The sequence below is a fragment of the Embiotoca jacksoni genome, unplaced genomic scaffold (genome assembly GCF_022577435.1).
Source record: "Embiotoca jacksoni isolate LCO1_2020_lvr unplaced genomic scaffold, fEmbJac1.0.p SCAF_32, whole genome shotgun sequence".
In the NCBI taxonomy this organism is placed as follows: domain Eukaryota; kingdom Metazoa; phylum Chordata; class Actinopteri; family Embiotocidae; genus Embiotoca; species Embiotoca jacksoni.
Window position 1 is genome coordinate 1,730,081 of NW_027185384.1, and position 19,446 is coordinate 1,749,526.

The window sequence follows — 19,446 nt, forward strand, 5'->3', positions numbered from 1 at the left end:
TTTCAAAAATGAAAGAGCTTCATTTTAAAATAATTAATATATCCTTGGTATGAATGTTTGAGGATTAACGTAAGTGTAATGATGACATTTAAACACAAGCACAGCTGTTTTATGATCACAATGTCATACAAATCTTTTAGAAAACATTACACATGTGGCCAATTGCCAATTTTCATTACATCGTCACAACAATAGTAATATTTATGAAAGTGGGATAACAGCTGCATTTTGGACATATGGGTGTAGATACTTAAAGCTTACTCCAACTTTTTTTTTAACATGACTTTAAACTTTTTTTGTATCTTGACTTATTTTAAGGAAATCTTTATGATCCCCCGGGGGCCTCTTTTTTCAGCAGGAACAAAAACACCATAAAAAAAGGGCAGCTGGGTCCAAAGTCAATTTTCCCTGCATGTTGGCATTTTGTATCTGCGGCCAGATGGAAGTAACATGACCTCTTTGGACAGAGGATGGCTAAAATGAGCCAAGACTGACTGAGCTTTCTTCACAGTCCTGACCTTGTCTATCTTATCTTATCTTATCTTATCTTATCTTATCTTATCTTATCTTGTTGCTTCTGTATGCTGCTGTAGCGAAAATTTCCCCTCGGGGATTAATAAAGTAACTACCTAACCTACCTAATATTGAGCAGATAAAGAAAAAAAGTGAGGGCAGATTCAATGAAACAAGGATAAAACATTGTCACAAAATGACATAATTACTTAACTGTGAGTTTCCTTTCTGGTTTACTCCTGCAGTTTACTGCTGATTGGACAAGACTGTATGTTTTCTGAATGTTTGACTCGGCTCAAAGTGTCAGGGTGCCCTTTGTTAGAGCCTGTTTAAAAATTCAGATATCAAGGGAGTAATTTTCTTTGACCACTTGGAGGCAGCAGAAGAAGCTTCAAACACAACTCTTGACATGTCATTATACCTCTAAGTTGATGTGACAATCTTGTTAGAAAACAGTTACCTGTTCACGCCATGAGGCAATATAATCATTTACACGTCATGTTTTTTGTCTACCTGAAAAATGTCACATAAAAAAAACCAATAAAATACTTAATCAAAAAAGAGACCGGCAACCTTTGACCTTCGGCCCCTGTTGTATTTCAAAAACTGTAAACTCTAAGTTCAATGATTTATTTCGGTTGTTTTCCAGTTGTCCAACAATGTTCCAGAAATTCTCTCAGAAATTCTCTCAGACATTCTCTCTGCGGTCCTCTCTGGGCTGCAATGTTTCTGGTCTGCCAGCGGCCTTGTGCCTTGCTGAGTCGGGAGACTAACCAAGCCTGAAAAAAGGCCTTTATAACCAACAATTTTCTTTAGGATGCTGCCAAGTCCGGGCACTGGCAAGCTTTAAACAGCTGCAGCAACAAGTGAAGCTTTGAACCTGCTCCTCTTGGCAGTCTTCCTTTTAACATTATATTCTGCAGCTCCGAAACCTGAAAGCTCTTTGGATGTCATTCTTGTGGTGAAAGAAGCATTCAGATCATGAAAAATAAGTAACAATACTCTTACTTAAAAGTAACAATACTCTAACGTAAAAATATTCCTTTACAAGGAAAGAAGTGCACTCAATTATACTTTAAATAGAAGTACAGATGTATTAGGAATAAAATGACATGTTCACGAGGCAGCAGAATGGCTTCTGTCCAGGTTTTATTATCATTATTGCAAAATGATTACTGAACTAATAACACATCAGCAGAATTTTCATTTAGTTTGAAGAGATTGAGCTACATTAAACTACTTAGGGCTGGTCTGGAGGTTCAGTTTGACTGAGACCTTTGTCCTATGTCAGTCATCTCTGTTCAATGTAGGCGTATACCTTTATAACATTTAAACTACTTTACTGGTACCATAATGGTGTAATTTCAGTTAGCAGCACAAGATAATCTCCAGTGCTCCTCCATGTGACACAAGATACAGCAAAAACAGGAGACAAATGAATAACAAAATAGGTTTGATTGCAAGATATTTACCAGTAAATATACATCTTAAAGGCTATGTGGAGTTTCTACCTGTAAGATCTTTTTTTCATTAATGACATTGAAATACTGAAATTCCAAAGAATCCCTCCCCCACCCCAAAAAAAACAAAAAAAAATTATATTGAGAGCGAGTCAAAGGAAGAGAGAGAGAAAGATATAGGAAGAAGGAAGCGCTGGAGGATCACAACGGATGGTTGTATTTGCGTTGGCCGCACCGCAGGGGGTTGTTTTAGGGAAGAGATTACTGTATTTCAGTTTATTGGCAGAGGTTGATTCGTGTTCACACCATGTGACTGTCGGTAACAGACAGTTCACCTCACAGCACTCTGTCCCTGGAGCAACATTTGAAACGTGGATTTCTTGGCTCCGTTTCTCTGCGCTCCTCCGTGTCACAAAGTTTTCTGTGAGTTCCGCGTAAAACTTCTGAGATGTTTTGGTTCATGCAAGGACTCTGCTTTCTGCCAGTGTTTTTGGTTATCTGGTCTTCCTGCACCTTCATCATTTCCTATCTTATTGCGCTTTTCCGACACGATGTCGATGTCATCTTTCCGTACATAAGGTAAGTTTTACTCACCCACAGGAAGAGTTCAGACAGATCAACTGTTCCTGCAAGTTTAACACGTTTTAGAGTTTTAAAACGAGTATGTCTTTAGTTTATTTCCATACGTGATTTCTAGAAACTATTTTAGTTTCGTTTTCCTCGGCATTGGCTAGAACCCAAACTCCAGCTGCACGTACACAGATGTTATTTTGGACCGTTTTTTGTTTTTTTTCACTTCTCTCTTTTAAATGAGACTTTTATTTTAATAAAAGGCGACAAAAGCTTGAATTATAACAAAACACAAACCTGCCCAGTCCCAAATAACAGAAAGTTATGATTGACTATCTATACGTGTTATATCTCTTTCCCTTTTCAGTGACACAGGTGCAAACCCCCCAGAGAGCTGCATTTTTGGTCTGATGGCATTCATTTCTGCATGTGCAGGTATCTTTAAATCCAGTCATGTACATTTACAGTAAAACCTCTGAAAACTTGCAACTTTGGGCTTTCCCACAGGAGGAACCAAACTTTCCTGACATGTTACTCACATTTCCCTTTTTTGTTCTTCTTTTCTTTCTTTTTCTTTTTCTTTTTAACGGAAAATGAAACATAAGTTAGTGGTTGGGCTGGGGAAAAAAAAGAGTCACAAGTTCACATAACTTTGTGGTAAAGGCACAATCTTTTTTTTTTTGCACAGGAATTGCCACCATATACGCCAGATACAAGTTTGTGGAGAAGCTGAGTGAGGATGCCAGCATCAGCCCATGCCTCAATAAAGCCACTCTTTGGCTGGGGATGATCTCCTGTTTGGGCATGTGCATTGTTGCTACTTTCCAGGTATATACGTTCACATATAGTACACATTTAAATCACATGAAAGACATTAAATGTAATGTTTCTCTGTGTGTTTTTCTACGTTTTGATTGCAGGAAACGACAGTGACGGCAGTTCACGACTTCGGAGCATTGATGTTTTTTCTCTCTGGTGCCTTGTACATAATCCTCCAGTCTGTTCTATCACTTCGTGCTTATCCATTTGGGTCCTCCATGAATGTGTGTCGAGTTCGAGTGGGCATCGCCGTCATTGCTTTTTTGGCATTTTTCCCCAGTATCCTTTCACAGAGGTCAAATCTGTTAAAATACTCAAAACAAATATGGTTTATTTCCTGACGTCTTTTCTTCACTGTTAACAAGCAAGGCATGCATTTAACCAGAAAGTTAGCTGAATGGTTGCAACAGTAAGATCTTGTTGATAATATCATTAGTGTCATTAACAGATGCATGTGATGCTGTAGTCCTCACATATTTAAAAGAGTCAACCGGTGTTATGTTGTCCTTAATTGATAACTCAGCTGTGATCTGTGCATATTTTGTAAAACAGACCGAACTGCATAGAAACCCAGAAGACGCGGTAAGCTGCAATGTGTCAGTGTGTTGCATCAGGTCAGAGATGAAGAGTCGAACCACATTCATTTTCTGACAAATGTAAAAATAATAGTCCGTTTTCCAGTAAAATGACAAATTTTCTCCAGTTCCAGCTCCTCAGTTCTAGGATTCTTCTGCTTTTATTGGTCTTGTGTGAGTCATTGAACACTTAGTAACTTTACTGTCACATTAAAAGCTTTACTGACTGCATAACACTGACCTCTCACCCATAAGAGTTAGTCAAAATAACTTAAAGTCACGTGCTGAGATGGAGATAGTGTGAGCAGTAGCTGACAAGCAAGAAGAGAAGTTGCAATATTGAGCTAAAAGTGAAGAATAAACCCACCAAGACACAGGCTAGTAATTACTACTTGTATATGGATATTCTAACAATACAACACTGAGAATAAGAGCCTGTTCGGACCTGACATTAACATGCATCCTGCGTGATCTGGTTACAAGATTCGCTCGGCGGTGTGAACAAAAATGCGTCCTGGGCCACTTTAAAAGACCACTGACTCAGCTAACGTCCTCTAAAAAAAAAATATAGTAATAATATTGTGCGTGATTCTGCTGACAGTTCATTTATCCACCGCAGCGCAGAACCCTACCCTCTATATCCCACTGGAATAATGAAATAATCTGTGACAAAGGATGTCTCATTTTCTTAAACCCTTATTGCTTTAACTCCTCTCCTCTGCGTTTCTGTATGTGTTCACGTCATTATTTAACAGTTTATGTGATGTATGTGTTTTACTTGCAGGGAAGTGAGATCTGATCACTAAGTGGTATATCGAGACTCGTGCAGAGACGCATGTTAATGCAAAGTGTGAACGCAGCCTATGAAAGTGTACTTGAGGACATCAGACTGGCTATATTGGATATTTCTTACACATTTCCAACATTTATAGACCAAACAATCAACAGAGTACTGCAGAAAACAATCATGAGATTGAGAATGAATGTAAATGTTGCAGCCAAAACTTGCTGTTGTCCCCCTTCATTCATTATCTTGAACACTGTACTGACTGCAGCCTCTGTTCCCCTCCTGCAGGACTATCCTTTCCATGTAGCCAGCGCCGTATGTGAGTGGGTCGTCGCCTTCAGCTTCGTCTGCTTCTTCCTCACGTACATTGATGATTTCAAAGTGAGTATCAGACCGTCAAACACAACATGAGCTTTTTGTTTTTTGTTTTGTTTGTTTTGCTAAAATGTTTCCCTCCTCTTTATCTCCCGCAGCTGTTTACCTTACGAGTGAAAACGGAGCGTAGAGAGTAGTCTTGAACATTTCAATCGGGATACATATCTGTATTTTATGAGCATTTGCTTCAATGTATATTTGTATTTTTCTACACATTCATATTGAACTGCAGGTTTTCTGCCACCTGACTGAAATTTGTTGGTACTTTTTACGTTGTTATTTATGCATTTTTAAAGAACTGTGTGTCAATCAGGTGTGACGTTAAAAGCTGACAGTGTGTGTCTTCGTACTTTCTATACAATCGCAAATACTTTTATAAATGCACTTATTATTGCCTCTGTTCAGCCCAACATCACTTTGCACATTGCTCGGCTGTTGCCACACCAGCATGACATGTCGTCTAAGACCTGTGACTATTAATAGGAGAAGTTCATCACACAGTGAACTCATGATCATCTCTATGTGGTTAAATGATAATTAAAAAAAAACCCACTGAGAACATGTCAGTCTGAGGGACAGAATCATTTTGTGCAACTTTAACTTATGTGCAGTAGGTGCTAATTTTATCAAATTTTATTTCATTAAACAAGTGCTGCCAGTTCTTTTACAGTTTAAAAAAAATGTTTTCCAGTTGTGGGTTCTTTGGATTGTCTCAACATATTAAGGAGAAGAACTCCTTTTTTAAATACTCCAACTCAGAGTTTTGGCTCTGGTTCTGACTGTATACAGATGTGAATTTCTTGTGTCTGCAGCCTGTTGACAGCTTTCGCCATGGGAACTAGGCTACTACGTAGGAGAAATTGTCTCAGTACAGCTGCAAAATCTAATTCCAGCAATAAAATAAACAGGGAATTGAAGCTAATTGGAATTAAGGTTTGTTCAGGATGCATTGCGACAGCTAAATAAAGCCTTAAAGCTGTGGTTTCCACTTCCGTCACTTCAACAAATCTTCACATGGGCTTGATGTAGACATGAAATTTGAAGTCAGGATGACTTCTCAAATTGGTTGATTTGGATTTTTCCGAAACCCAATCCAGTATTTTAAATTATTTGTAATAATTGGCAACAAAAATGCTTAATTTTCTCTTTATTTAACTTTTGGCTTCTTAAATGTTTATTGAATATTGACCCGGTAGTAGCAGAGAACCACTACTGGGGCTCACCGTGTCCCTTTTGACCAGGTCATGTGTTTGTGAAACAAAAAACTTGACAACCTTTTATTTTGAAGTCTATAGAACTCCTGCAGCATTGCTTTATTTTTGAAAGACATTTTTCCCGATAGCATATTGTATGTAGTAGCTGTTTGCTGCCAGCGCTGTCATGATATTAATGACCAAAACTGTGTTGTTGTCACATGAGTAGTTAGCTTTAATTGGAGCATTTGTGACCAGGGTTAAGAGTTATTTTAGTCTCCTGTTGTATTTCATTGGGATTTAGCCTTGGTTGCAATTTTGTTGTACTGTTTTTGATTTAGTTCATGTTTTTAACTGTGTATAAAGGTATTGTGTATTGCACCGTTTCATTCGCTGTGATTTCAGGCTGAACACGTTTATATGTTGAGCCAGACACGGTACAGACATGGTAACCCTTCTGAAGATTCTTTAAACTGGAGATTTACAGCAGTTTTTAGGGTTTCATCACATCAGTTTGTTTCTGCTGAAAATAGAAACATCTATTGGTTCAGACGTAAGTTCAGCACCAAAATTTACTTTCGAGTAAATTCTCCTCAGAGCAAACCTCTTCCGTCTGCCTCCACCTCCTTTTCTACTGCTTGCAATTTGCTCGGACCCCGATCATTGTTATATTTACCATTAAAATTGTTGTCCTCATGATAAAGCATTGTATGTCAGGTCTACATGCCGAGAACAGTGGTCCAGGTTTTCGTGTTAAAGTGTTGGCTGTTGCCTTAAGTTTGAAGATATTACACTTAAACGGATGTATCGGTTAATAAACAGTTGACCAGAGGTCAGACGGTTTAGTTGATCTCCACTGAAATCCTCTCCACAGATGAGATAAACATATCAAAGAAATAAATCCTGCGCTGTAATGTAATTTAACTTATTCACTACCGATACTGTATTTACAAGGGAATTTTTTTTTTTTTTTTTTTTTTTTTTTTACTGAACTACTTTTGTATGTTTGCTTGTGATCCTGTACAGATTGTAACATGCTGCTGAGCTGAAGAATAAATATGCTCTTTTTTTTTTTTAAACACACTGTGTGAGTGTTTATTACAGTCAAAAATCACAAATCCAACAGCTCTTGTAAACAAAGTGCTTTCCAGATTCCTCCACAATCATATAATTTAAGTGTAATATCCATCAAAAGAAATCTTATCACAGACAGTGATCAGATTTTTTTTTTGTGCTAAAGCATTCTTGGCATTGTTTCTCTGTTTTGCATTTTCAGGCATTTAGCCACAAGTTCTGATCGATGTAACAACAAAGAGTCTAAATTAATATAGTCGACACAAACAAATCGGTTAGTAAGCTAAACATTCGTTTTCCTGGAAAAATATTTAAACTCTACAAGTCCAGTTGAAGATTAAACAACATGTCAATGAAAAAATGTTAGTACCTGAAGCGGAGCCAGGAAATACATTAATATTTATTGTCTATTGTCTTTTACTGCTGACATGTAAAGGTTTTTTTTTTTTTTTTTTTTTTTGTATTGAACATTAAGACAGTAGCTTTGGAAATTATTCAGATTTCATTTACACATATCATTTCATTTACATATCTCTATGCCATCCGCCCCCAAAATGAAAACAATACTACATTCAATTTAGAGTATAGAACTAAAAGATCTGCACAAACGCAAAGAGATCTGAACTGTCTCCAAAGCTACTGCAACTTGTTCTCGATATCCTGCAATGACAAATAAATAGTTTTACTTCTGTCCGGTTGTTTTACATAATTTGAACATACACTGTCTCAAAAATAGAGAAACAAAACATGTATTTGAAGTTTTTCTGTGACCGAACCATCAGTCGAAGTCCTCCTGAATGCCAGCTACAAATGCTAATTTGACTGAAACAAGACAGACAATGTACTCATTCAACATTCAAAGTATTCAACATACGGTCTGTTTCTGTTTTATCTAAAACAAAAGGCGGCAGAATTACCTTAAAGGCATTAGACTGTGATAGTAGTGTCACTACTAGATGATATGATTTGGTTTTTGTAGAAAAACTACTTGCTACTACCACCATCTTCTGAGGACTACTGCTTCTGAAATCAAGAGGGAAAAAAAACAATTCCCTCCTTTTGAAAATAATAATCATAAAAAATGCTAAAGATGTATAAAAAAAAATTTAAAAAAAAATCGAAGGTCACTGGCTGACCAGTAGCAGAATCATTTCAGCTCTTTAACACTGAAATTACAATCACTCACGTTGGATTTAACCGTTTCAGGCACCTACATTTGCACCTTCTCGCTGGTCCTCCTTTACAGGCACGCTGCGACCTCGTGCCGTTTCCCACGATGGGCCTCAAGAAGCGCAGATGGCGATGAATGACCTTAACAGGGAGCTTTGCGGGAGAGATGTCAGTCGCTGAAAGACGATTCGCTGTCAGAGCTGGTGGCGCCTCCGTCTCGATCCTCGGCGCTCCTCGTTCCTCCGTCGGGCGCGGGGGCATCGGGTGTGCTGTCGTCAGCAGAGAGGGGTTCACATGTTAGCGGTCAGTTTAATAAAAAGCTGCGCATGAATACAGATAGATTAAGTATAAGACAGACACTCACTCAAGCAGGTTGGGATCCAAACCCTCCAGGACCATTTTATTTCTGATGGCCATTACTGGAACCCCCTGTGAGACATTAAGCTTGATATTACTATACAAAACAAAACTTTTTTTTTTTTTTTTTTAATCACTATAGTAGATAAGCAGCTGCAACGCTGACTCACCACTTGAACCATCTTCAGGTATCGGACATAACGTGGGTCCTTCGACACCGTCATCACATTCTCTGCAACCACTTCTTCTTTTTGTGTCGGTGGAGCTTCTGGTGGACTCTGAACAGGCTGCAACACGAAATATGCAAATAAATAAGGCAGTGAGAAATACCACGAGGTTGAGATGCGATGAGAGATATTGGAGGGGCCTCAACTTTGACAAATTGCACACAGTTCAATAGTTCCTCATTTTGAGAGGCGAACTCATTCGTTTTCTTGAGAGAGTTTAATCAGAACATTATCAGCACGCTCACATCTGTACACTACATAAGAAACAACCGGTTAGCTTTGCTTATTGAAGAAGACTGAGACTCCAGACTGTCTCCTTCCAGAGCTCAAAAATACACCGACTAGAACTTCTGAAGAAGCACATTGTGTCATGTTTATTTCATCCTTACAAAAAAAGAATTAAATCTTATGTGCTGAAACCACTTCTCTTTGGCACATTATCTCTGAGGCTGTGAAACTGATTTCTGAGCTTTGCAATGTTGGCATGGCTCTTAGACCAAAGACTTTTTTAAATGTTCAAAACTTCACCTTGGCTTTGTGACTAAATGAATAATATGTTTGCTTGAATAGACGTCCTTGTATCTACCTCGGGGGGAGGCAGCGTCCCTGCTGCTGGACCATCTGTTTGGCCCTGAATGGCAGCGATGGCCCCATTGGTCTGTGCAGCTTGCTGCCGACTGAGTCCATCTATCGTGACGTCCTCCAGTCCAGGAATGGAGGACAACTGCTCAAAACACAGCATCGTGCATTAATAACAAGTAAATGTCCATAAAATGTCCATACTGTAGCATCACCTGCAAAGAGAATCACTCGCCTTGGCCTCCAAAATGCACAGGGTGGTTTCAATCTGCTGTATGCGAAGAGATATGTTGGCAAGTTTCTGTTGGAAGAAGTCGGACATTTTAAAGACACGATCGAAGGGTTACGGAGGTCGTTTATGTGTGATGTAACCGGGCAGAAGCATGAAGATTAACGAGTAAAAGAAGATCCACAAACCTCTTCACACACTGTGGAAAAGCGGTTAAGGAAGCGGACCGTGTGCACGATAAACTGATTGAGGTAGGCAACGATTCTCCTCTGTTGTATAGCAGGAACCTAAAGGAGGCACAGATGGAGGAATTGAAGTCACAAAGAGGAGAAGAGCGAAGAAACGTGGAGCGTAATGTGCCGAGGAAATGACGTAAGTTCTCCCCCTACAGCCTAATGTAAGAACATTACATATTTAAAATAATGAGAAAAAAGTAAAATTCAGTTTTAACATAACAGATGCCGAGATATCATGTTATAAATGACAAGTTTAACATGTCAGCCATTAAAATGCAGCGATGGAATGAATGCTGAATGGAAAATATCACAATATTTTACAATGGCTGAATAAAACACTGAGTATTTGAAATTAACGAATACTATTTGTAGCTGCAATGATATTGACAGATTTGGTCCTCCTTATTTCTACAATCTAATGTAGTGCTAATTGGTGGGCACGTTAAATGTAATTATATTCATATTCCATTGCAATTTAATTCCTGATATATAAATATATATTTTAATTTGACAGTGGTGCAGGTCATAGTGTTAAATAAAACACAGTAACACGTTGTAAATAAAGTCTCTGCTGCTAAAGCTCAGTCAATCTATTATTTCTAATACGTGTACAAGTCAACCAACATGAATTCATTTAAAAATCACATAATTTAATGAAGAACTTCAGCTGTTAATTTTCTTGGACGGAAACAGTTTGACAGTGATATAAAAAGCAAACTACCAGCTGCTGCAACTAGAGCAGAACAGCGTTAGTAAACTGATATTGCTATCATGCTTTGTAAATAAATATATATATATATATATAACATATGTCTGGCATCACTATTTTCATTGTTTAGTCTCATTTCCTTGTTGGGTATTCAGCTAGCTGTCGCCAGTGCTAACTAGTTAAATACCAACCTTAGTCAGATCGACTCCAGACCCAACTATGGGCAGCCCGTCCTCGTCCATGCTGGATTTTAAGACTTTTATTTTTAATTTTTAATTTTTTTTTTTGGTGCAGATTATAGTGCAATTTCAAGTTTAAAAGCAAACACTTCCACAGCAAAAAGACAGAAAGCGGTACATTAAAATGTTTGCTGTGAAATGTTTCATGTGATCGTGGTGCTGCGTGATCGCGTCGTGACGTCAGCAGCAGCGTGAGAGCGGATACGTCGGAGTTGAAATCCGCCAGCGGTAGTTGTGAGTTGAGCTTTTATTTTGGAGTCCACTCTGGAAGACAAAAACATCCGGTATTATGACTTCTAGATGCACTTGTCAGTTTCTGAAAATGTTATAACATTAAAACTAAAATGAACATTTTATTAAAAAATGGAAATATTATATAACTATGCAGTATTTTGATTGTGTAACAGTTAATGTCGTAGGCGTGAAAACAACAGAGTAACATCGATAGAGGAGTTAAGACCATTTACTTTACAGGAAGACAGACAAGAGCTAGTTTAAAAATATCGTCTCTTAGCAGTTAGGTGTTTTTTTTTTCTCACATAAAAATGATTAACTCAGGTTTTTGTAGAGATACTTGGAAAAACAATCGACAGATCAAGTCCAAAAGTACATTGTACAAGTGTTTAGGGGCTGTAGTGACTGAAGATTTTCGACAAGATCTGGAAATACCAATCTACTTATGTAAAATTGTAAGTGTAAAAAAAAAAATAATGAATAAAAACTGGTAATGTTGTGAGGCTTTTATTTTGAAAAGAGGAAATAGGGGAGACGCGTTCAGGGAACGGCGCTTGCGTCCTAACAGCGCATGTTAGCCACCAAATCAAACACAAATCATTTTATATTCACTTTTCAACGCTGCAAGAGGCGTATTGCACTAATGGAGGTTCAGGGGTCAACAGAGAAAATAAGCGGTACGTATATTGATCATTTACTCCCACTGGGATTTAAAGCAGGCCATGTTTATGACAGTCATTCAGTTAGCGGGGCCCGTCTATTCAAAGGAATCGTGACAATCATAAACTATCAGACTGGTGCTGTTGTATTAGAAATAAGATGGTTATACTCAGATTTGCAATCATGTTTTAAGTATTTTTTTAATTTTTTTTTTCCGAGATCTGAAGCACAGCTGCAGATATTTTACCAGGTTGCAATTTTTTTTTAAAGTCCCATTAAAAAGGTTGGTCCAGCAATTATTCTGGTTCATTAATTAGCCTGGAGATGGTAGTTTTAATATAAGGAATAATATACAGAAACATCAGTGATTGTGCCATTGCTTTGATTGAGAACATTTAATTATTACCTTTAACATATGTCCGATATGAAAACGCGGATTTCAACATTTTAATAATTGTTGAAATGAAACGAGCGCTGATGAGTTTATCCTCGAGTCCCCTCTGAGTTAAAAGCTCACTGCTGCCCTCCAATGACCACTGCTTACATTGCACCTCCTTTACGTTTCAGATTTAAGCATGCTTCTTCCATCCCTTCGCCTCTTGGTGCCCCCTCTGCAGCTTCTGTCCGCTGCCATGTGGCAGCTGGCGAAGCAGAAAGATGTGATGAATTATGAGAAGCTGCATGAGTTTGTGTTCATGGTGACTGAGGCGGTCCCCGGCCTGATCAACCACAGACAGAGAGCCCAGCTCCTTCTCGGTCTCAGAGCCAGGGTGAGCAAGTGCTTTGTGTCACACACACGCATGTGTTTATTTTGCAGCGTTATTTTTTTGTTGTTGTTGTTTACAGTTACTCAGTTTGTTGATATTTCAGTTGATCCTGGAGCTCTGCAAAGGCTCAGCACGAGGTTCTGTTGATTGTCAACTGGTGCAGAGCCATTTGGATAGACTGCCAATAACCTCTGCAAACACAGATGTAAGTACAGTAAAGCAAAACGGACACGACCGAGTAATGATGTGACCGGTCCTCTTTTAATCATATCAATCCAATTTGTGGCAGCACAGGGATGCAGAGGTGAAAACGACAGAGTCTACTTTCATTGCACTTGTTCAGAGCCTCCTGAAAGATCCAATTGAGAGGGCATATTTCTTTCAGGTAAGACAAATAATTCATCTCTTTGCTTGAAAAAAAATTCTAAATAAGTTTTAAAATAAACAAATTACCTCCTGCAGGAGGTTTTTCCAGTGCAATATGGTCCACAATATGATGCAGCGTTACACGTGTTGCTGTGGGAGCTGCTCTCAAAGCTGGAAAAGCTGCTTCCAGTCCCAGACCTGAAACAGGTATTCACTCAGTCCATCCAGATGTTTCAGGTTATTGATACCCATTTTAGCAGGATTTTAAAAACAGCTGCCCTGCGATTACAGACTGCCGCCTGGCTCGGCTCTGCTCCTTCTCTTCTGGAGGAATGTGTCCAGTCGTCACCCGAGGAGCTGCGCACAATCTTTGAGCACTACAAACGTTCAGGACTACTGAAAATGGCGTGTGAGTAGATCTGAAATGATTGGTTGTTTGGAACAATTTTCATGATAATCTTTACAGTCAAATATCAAGCAAGAGGACCAAACATGCTCTGGTTTCATCCGTTTAAATAGAGGAAATTGCTGTTTTTCTCTTTATTATATCATTACAAGTGGTTAAAAAAAAAAAAGCTTAATGGTGCAGTGACATTTCGTAAAATTTCCCAGTTCTCAGTGGACTTGTTTACGTTTAATAATATTCTCTGCTGCTTTAGTTGCTCTGCAGTTTTATAACAGGAACAACAGTTTAATTAAAATTGAAGCAAATGGTAAAATTAGTGCCAATTATCCATTTATCATGTATTAAATACATGTATATAAATTGTTTTAGACTGATTTTATAGACTGAAGAAGCCATCTGGCTTTAAAATACTTCTAAACTTCTCATGGATTATATAATGAATTTGTTGATTTGAAAAAAACGAACGTCTGATGTAAAACATTCGATTTAATGACCTGAACTGTGGCGCGATGGAACTTTGACTCTCCAACATGATTTCCTCTCGTATGGAAGTGTCCTACAGTTTTGAACCATTTTTGTTTACATACTGTCCCATAAAAGTAGTAAAGAGGTTTTTACCATGTTTCTCTTTTACAGACGGCCCTTCTTCCACCATTGGTACCTGCATCATGTCCGCTTTGTCGATTCCTCCCTCACAAAAGACAAATCTAACAATTGGACTGGAATCTATCCATAACTACGCCAACATCCTAAACCCTGTCACGGTTGCTGGAGCGGACCAGTACAGTGTTGTGACCATCTACACTGAAGTGGAAGTAGAAGCATCTGAGGCGGACGAGGAAACGATGGAGTCGGCTGAAATTCAAGTCCAGACAGGTTTCTATGAAGAGGAGATAGTGGCTGTAAGCCGAGATAACGCTGACGGCGAGGAGGCTGCTGGCTCAAGGGCTGAGGAAGCGAGTGAAACTGTGGATGTAGCTAAAGCTTTGGAGACTTTGAGCAAAACTTTTGCGTTAAGGAAGGAGAGCGTGGGTCAAGATGAACTGACAGAACAAAGTAAGGAGTCGTCCCTTGACGATGAGCTCGGGGCAGGAAAAACATGTGAAGGACATGAAACAAGTGACCAAGCTGAAGGGAAAACAGAAAACTCTGCAGAAGAGTTGATGGATGATTTCCAACCTGAAGGAACAGAGAGCAATTCAAACTCCTGTACAGACCAAAAGGATGACCACGAACCTGAGATGATGAATGACTCCGGTGAAGTCTCTGAAACGCAACAGTCTGACTCCTCGGGTAACGTGCGCAGATCGACCCGACTACAGACGAGCACTTCACCGAGTTGGCCGGAGACGTTTAAAATCAAGAGGATGGCAAGAGAAATGAGTAAAGAATCAAAAATGTACAAAAAACATGTTTTTGTTTCTTGTCACTCAAAAAACGTTTTACGAAAAACTGTTTAGGAAATTCATTTTAGATGGATTTTAAGTTTTGACTCTCAAATAATATCTATTCTCCTCGGTTGTTTTTTTTCCAGTTGTGCTTATTTAGTCTAAGTACGTTTTTTTCCACTAAGAAGATATATTTAAGCAATAGTCTTTTCATTTGGGAAATACGTCACTATTATGTCTGTACGGTAAATATGAAGCTACACCTGGCAGCTTGGAGCAGTTGCTCTGGCTCACAACAAAAACTACCAGTCAGCACCTCTAATGCTCTCAAGTTAACATGCTATAGAGATATTAGGAGGTACATATTGTTATCTGTTTTTAGTATTTACTGTACAGATATCAGTGGCAAAAAGTTTCTCATTTAACTTTTAGCAAGAAGTCTAATAAGGATATCTCACAAAATGTCAAGATTAAAGTACACCTCATTATCTAGTGTTTGTACATGGCACACAATTATTTCCAAAAATGTGAGGAAAAAAATAATTACCTTTTTATTTAAAGATTAAACAATGATGTCTTTCTTTTTTTTTTCTCCAGGAGCACAGCCGGTGTACCAGTGGCCCCGTCTGTGATTGCCATCAAAGGAAGTGACAAAGGTGATGTGACATGAAGAAGAGAATTTTAGATCAAATATACAGTTTACCCACTTAACCATTTCTTTTTTTCTTTTTTTATGTGCAGGCGAATCAGACGAGATGATATCCATCATCTTCACCTGCTCACAATGTCCTTTCCACAACTCGGATGAGAACAGCCCCCCTCACTTCCACATGCAGAGCGTTCGCACGGACCTCTACAAGACTTTCTCAGAAACCAAATTTACACCATCTCCCTGCGGCACCGATGAAATATTCACATCCATTAAACTTTTCCCCAACGGGAACGCAGAGCAGAGCCCGGCCGAAGAGCCTGACAATCGAAGCAAAGTAAATGTTTCTCAGTCACACAGCAGACAGAAAGCCCTGACGTGTGAAACGTGCGGTAAGTCGTTCACGCGGACGTCGGACGTCAGGAGACATCAGCTCATTCACACTGGAGAGAGGCCGTTCCACTGCTCGCAGTGTGACCGGACCTTCCTGCACTCCTGGGACCTGGCAAAGCACGAGAGCAAGCACCACGGCGTGGCCATCTCCTTCTCCTGCCAGCTGTGTCGCAGCTCCTTCTCCAATCTCAGGGCGCTGACCGTCCACCACAAAAAGGCTCACTCGCTGGACAGCCAGCTCCCTCAGATCTGCTCCATCTGCAGCCGGAGTTTTTCTGCCGTCTCCGAGCTGCTCGAACACAAGAAGTCCCACGTCACCGCCGCGCGTTACATCTGCCAGCAGTGCGGCGAAGGCTTCGACACCCTGCTCGCGCGCTCCCAGCACCGGCAGATACACCAAGTGAAGCGTCAGTATAAATGCCCGCACTGCGAAAAGACATACACTCGGAGGTCTGATGTGAAGAGGCATCTGTCCACCCACACCGGGGAGCGACCTTACCAGTGCAACCAGTGCAGCAAGCGCTTCTCGCTTCACTTTATGCTCATCAAACACCAACGTGTTCACACGGGCGAGCGGCCGTTCCAGTGCTCCCACTGCTCGAAAAGGTTCACCCTGGTGTCGGTGCTGGCCAGACACGAGAGGATGCACACCGGGGAGAAACCCTTCCTCTGTTCTCAGTGCGGGAAAAGCTTCATGTCACCGGGAGAGCTCTCCAAGCATCACAGGTCGCACGTGGACGACAAGCCCTACGCCTGCCCTCAGTGCGACAAACGTTTCAAGACCAAGAAAACCCAGCAGGAACACATCGTCTCCCACACCGGCGTCCGCCCGTACCCGTGCACCTACTGCGGGAAGGGCTTCACCAAACCCTACGCGCTGACCAGACACAACCTCATTCACACCGGAGAGAGGCCGTTCCCCTGCGGACACTGCGAGAAGTCTTTCCTCACGCTCAGCGAGGCTCAGCTGCACCAGAGGATCCACACGGGGGAAAGGCCGTACCCCTGCGGCGTGTGCGAGCACAAGTTCAAGAGCTCGTCGGAGCTGGCGCGACACAAACGCAGCCATTCTGGGTTGAAGCGGGTGAAGCCGTACTGCGAGCGCTGCATGAAAACGTTCACATCCAAGGCCACGCTGAAGAAACACATGGAGACACACGGGGATGAGGGCCACGCAGCGCAGTCTGTGGACGCCGCGGAAACAAATAACTGAATAAATAACAGATTATAAGCACCGAATCAAATAATGAAGTTTAGATATTCAGATTTATCAAGTTTGACAAGTTCTGATCAGGAGAGAATATATTTCATGCAGCTCAAGAAAGAAACATGTCCACAGCTACATGGTGTGGCCTTCAGCCTTTAAATTATGTTGAAAAACAGATTACTGTATCAAGTCAGTGTTTTATACTCGCAGCTTTACTCGTTTAACTTTACAACAGGAAAGGTGATGTTCTAAACAGTTTTAAATGGAAATCAACGCTCAAATCTGATCAATAAATAGATTTTTCGCTCCGTATGCTGTCTGTTTCCTGTTCAGTCAGACCAACTGAAATATTGTGCGCCGGTTTGGGTTTAAATGAAGACGACGGCACCGGATTGGTCTTTAGAAGCAGACCAGCAATTTATTTATTTATTTTTTTTTTTTTTTAAATTTTATACACTTTATTAATCCCCGAGGGGAAATTTCTTCACGAAAATAAAGAAATGCAAAATTCACAAGATTTCTGTAACATCTGAGAATATGTTGAATTGTCTCAAGTCGAAAGGGACAGATGCTAAAGCCGAGAGCTGCGCAAGAGCCTCCAATCAAAAACAAGAGTCATGCAATAAATGTTATTTTCATGAGGTGTACAATGTTCAGTCTTTGCTGACTCCAAGTTTCGGTGGTGCTTGATTGCATTACACTTCAGGGCAGTGTTTCCCAACCAGTTGACCGCAGGACCAAAAGGTTAACAAGTAAAATCATGAGAGCAAGGACAGGAAATCTATGCACCATAAACCATGAGTTGTGTTCAAATCTTTTTTCCTCCAGTGCCACCATAAGGTTGAAATCTCAACACACCCATTATAATTACTTTAATGACACATAACTCTTAATCTACCACCATCACCAGGGAAAATGTAACTTCTCAGATTCCCTTCAGACTAAACTGCACTTTATGTTTGGTGCTGCTATTAAGTGTATATTAGCATTTACAGCTGACACTTCAGTTTGTGTACTTGTCTCCTATATAGGGGGACTATGTAGTAAACAAGTACCTGAATGAATCTTGTCCACTACACAGCAACACAGTGTTAGTTGTGTTAAGCTTAGCATAGGTTCTTGTTTCTACCAATTCAGCCTCTATGAAATCACAAAATACAGCAATTTGAGAACAGGAAACAGGTCACAAAACACAAACGGTTACAAGTAGGGAAAACATTTGAAAACACAGCTTTGTGTGTTGTTGTCATTGGGTTTTCCTGCCTTTCCTAAATAAACTACATTCCCCGGGGGGCACTGTGTGACGCTTACCTGATTCCATTCTCGCCTGCATGCGTTTCTCTGTTTACGGCTACGAGGCCAGACTACAGAAGAGGACACGGACAAGAGCCTGTGAAATTTAAAATGCTACTCAACCAGTACTGGAGCATCTTATTCATTTTGAATAACAGTGTTGTTTGTTCTCCCAAAAATGTCTAGTGCTTGCTCAATTCATGCTGCCATAAAGTATTTAATCACATAATACAACCTAACAGCAACACTGGTTGGCTGAATGCTGTGACTTGCCATATCCATATTGACCTGGTCTTGTTATTTTAATTATTGAAATGGTCGTCCCTTTGATTAAATAAAGTAAAGGGCTATTCTGCAGCGTACTCCTCCCCTGTGCTCTATTTTCAAGGAGCTGTGTTTGAGAGGCCTTTCAAGATCATATCCTGCGTGTCAGCTGAATTTCTGTCCACAGTGCACATAAAACTGAATGACTCACTATGCGATTGGTTTTAGTGCAAAGATTAATTAAAACTGCAAGCAGTGATATGCGGGGCCTCGCACGCTGCACGTCGGGGATCCAGCGAGGGTCCATATTCCCGTTTGCAGTTTTAATTTTTTTCTCGATCTCGTCCCTTATTATTGCCTCTTTTGGCGACTTTAACATTTTAAAAAAACTCAAGTTGGTGCCTGACGCATGTTTCGTGAGGTTTGGAGCATCGTTTGACCTTAAACATCAACTTCCTGTGTCACGGTGAAACATCAAACTTAGCCGCATCGCCCTGGCTATACTATATACTCTATACTATATACTATATACTATATACAAAAATTAATGTTGGGTCACTTTTTGGATGACATGCTATAGTATGACTTTTCTTTGAATATTTTGGACAACGTACTTTGGATATTTTGGATGACTTTTCATGACTTTTTGGAGTATGACCTTTTTCTGAACTGACATGCATGCCTCAAGTTACTTCTCACTGTGAGAC

At 40.0% G+C, this 19,446-nt stretch overlaps 3 protein-coding genes across 4 annotated transcripts; 2 read left to right on the plus strand and 1 right to left on the minus strand.

Annotated features, from left to right (window-relative positions):
- The first annotated feature begins 2,129 nt into the window (after nucleotides 1-2,129).
- Nucleotides 2,130-7,271, plus strand: dram1 (DNA-damage regulated autophagy modulator 1). Its single transcript, XM_069164794.1, has 7 exons — nucleotides 2,130-2,552; nucleotides 2,911-2,978; nucleotides 3,232-3,371; nucleotides 3,464-3,641; nucleotides 3,886-3,944; nucleotides 5,013-5,105; nucleotides 5,198-7,271. Exons 1-7 carry the CDS (start codon nucleotides 2,422-2,424, stop codon nucleotides 5,234-5,236), a joined length of 708 nt encoding a protein of 235 aa, XP_069020895.1. The 5' UTR covers nucleotides 2,130-2,421; the 3' UTR covers nucleotides 5,237-7,271.
- Nucleotides 7,272-7,356: 85 nt separating this feature from the next.
- On the minus strand, nucleotides 7,357-12,498 carry washc3 (WASH complex subunit 3). Its single transcript, XM_069164795.1, has 8 exons — nucleotides 12,413-12,498; nucleotides 11,065-11,376; nucleotides 10,117-10,215; nucleotides 9,935-10,000; nucleotides 9,707-9,844; nucleotides 9,064-9,180; nucleotides 8,901-8,965; nucleotides 7,357-8,805 (listed from the first exon to the last, which is right to left on the minus strand). Exons 2-8 carry the CDS (start codon nucleotides 11,113-11,115, stop codon nucleotides 8,706-8,708), a joined length of 636 nt encoding a protein of 211 aa, XP_069020896.1. The 5' UTR covers nucleotides 11,116-11,376; nucleotides 12,413-12,498; the 3' UTR covers nucleotides 7,357-8,705.
- Nucleotides 11,888-17,490, plus strand: LOC138207518 (zinc finger protein 135). Of its 2 annotated transcripts, XM_069164792.1 has the most exons (9): nucleotides 11,888-12,023; nucleotides 12,574-12,776; nucleotides 12,877-12,978; nucleotides 13,063-13,158; nucleotides 13,236-13,346; nucleotides 13,431-13,548; nucleotides 14,182-14,944; nucleotides 15,531-15,589; nucleotides 15,675-17,490. In XM_069164792.1, the coding sequence occupies exons 1-9, from the start codon at nucleotides 11,918-11,920 to the stop codon at nucleotides 17,186-17,188; spliced, it is 3,072 nt and encodes a 1,023-aa protein (XP_069020893.1). In that variant the 5' UTR covers nucleotides 11,888-11,917; the 3' UTR covers nucleotides 17,189-17,490. The 2 variants fall into 2 exon arrangements, with proteins under 2 accessions (XP_069020893.1, XP_069020894.1); XM_069164793.1 differs by lacking the exon at nucleotides 11,888-12,023 and having other exon boundaries at nucleotides 12,760-12,776; nucleotides 12,861-12,978; nucleotides 13,068-13,158.
- The last annotated feature ends 1,956 nt before the right edge of the window (nucleotides 17,491-19,446 follow it).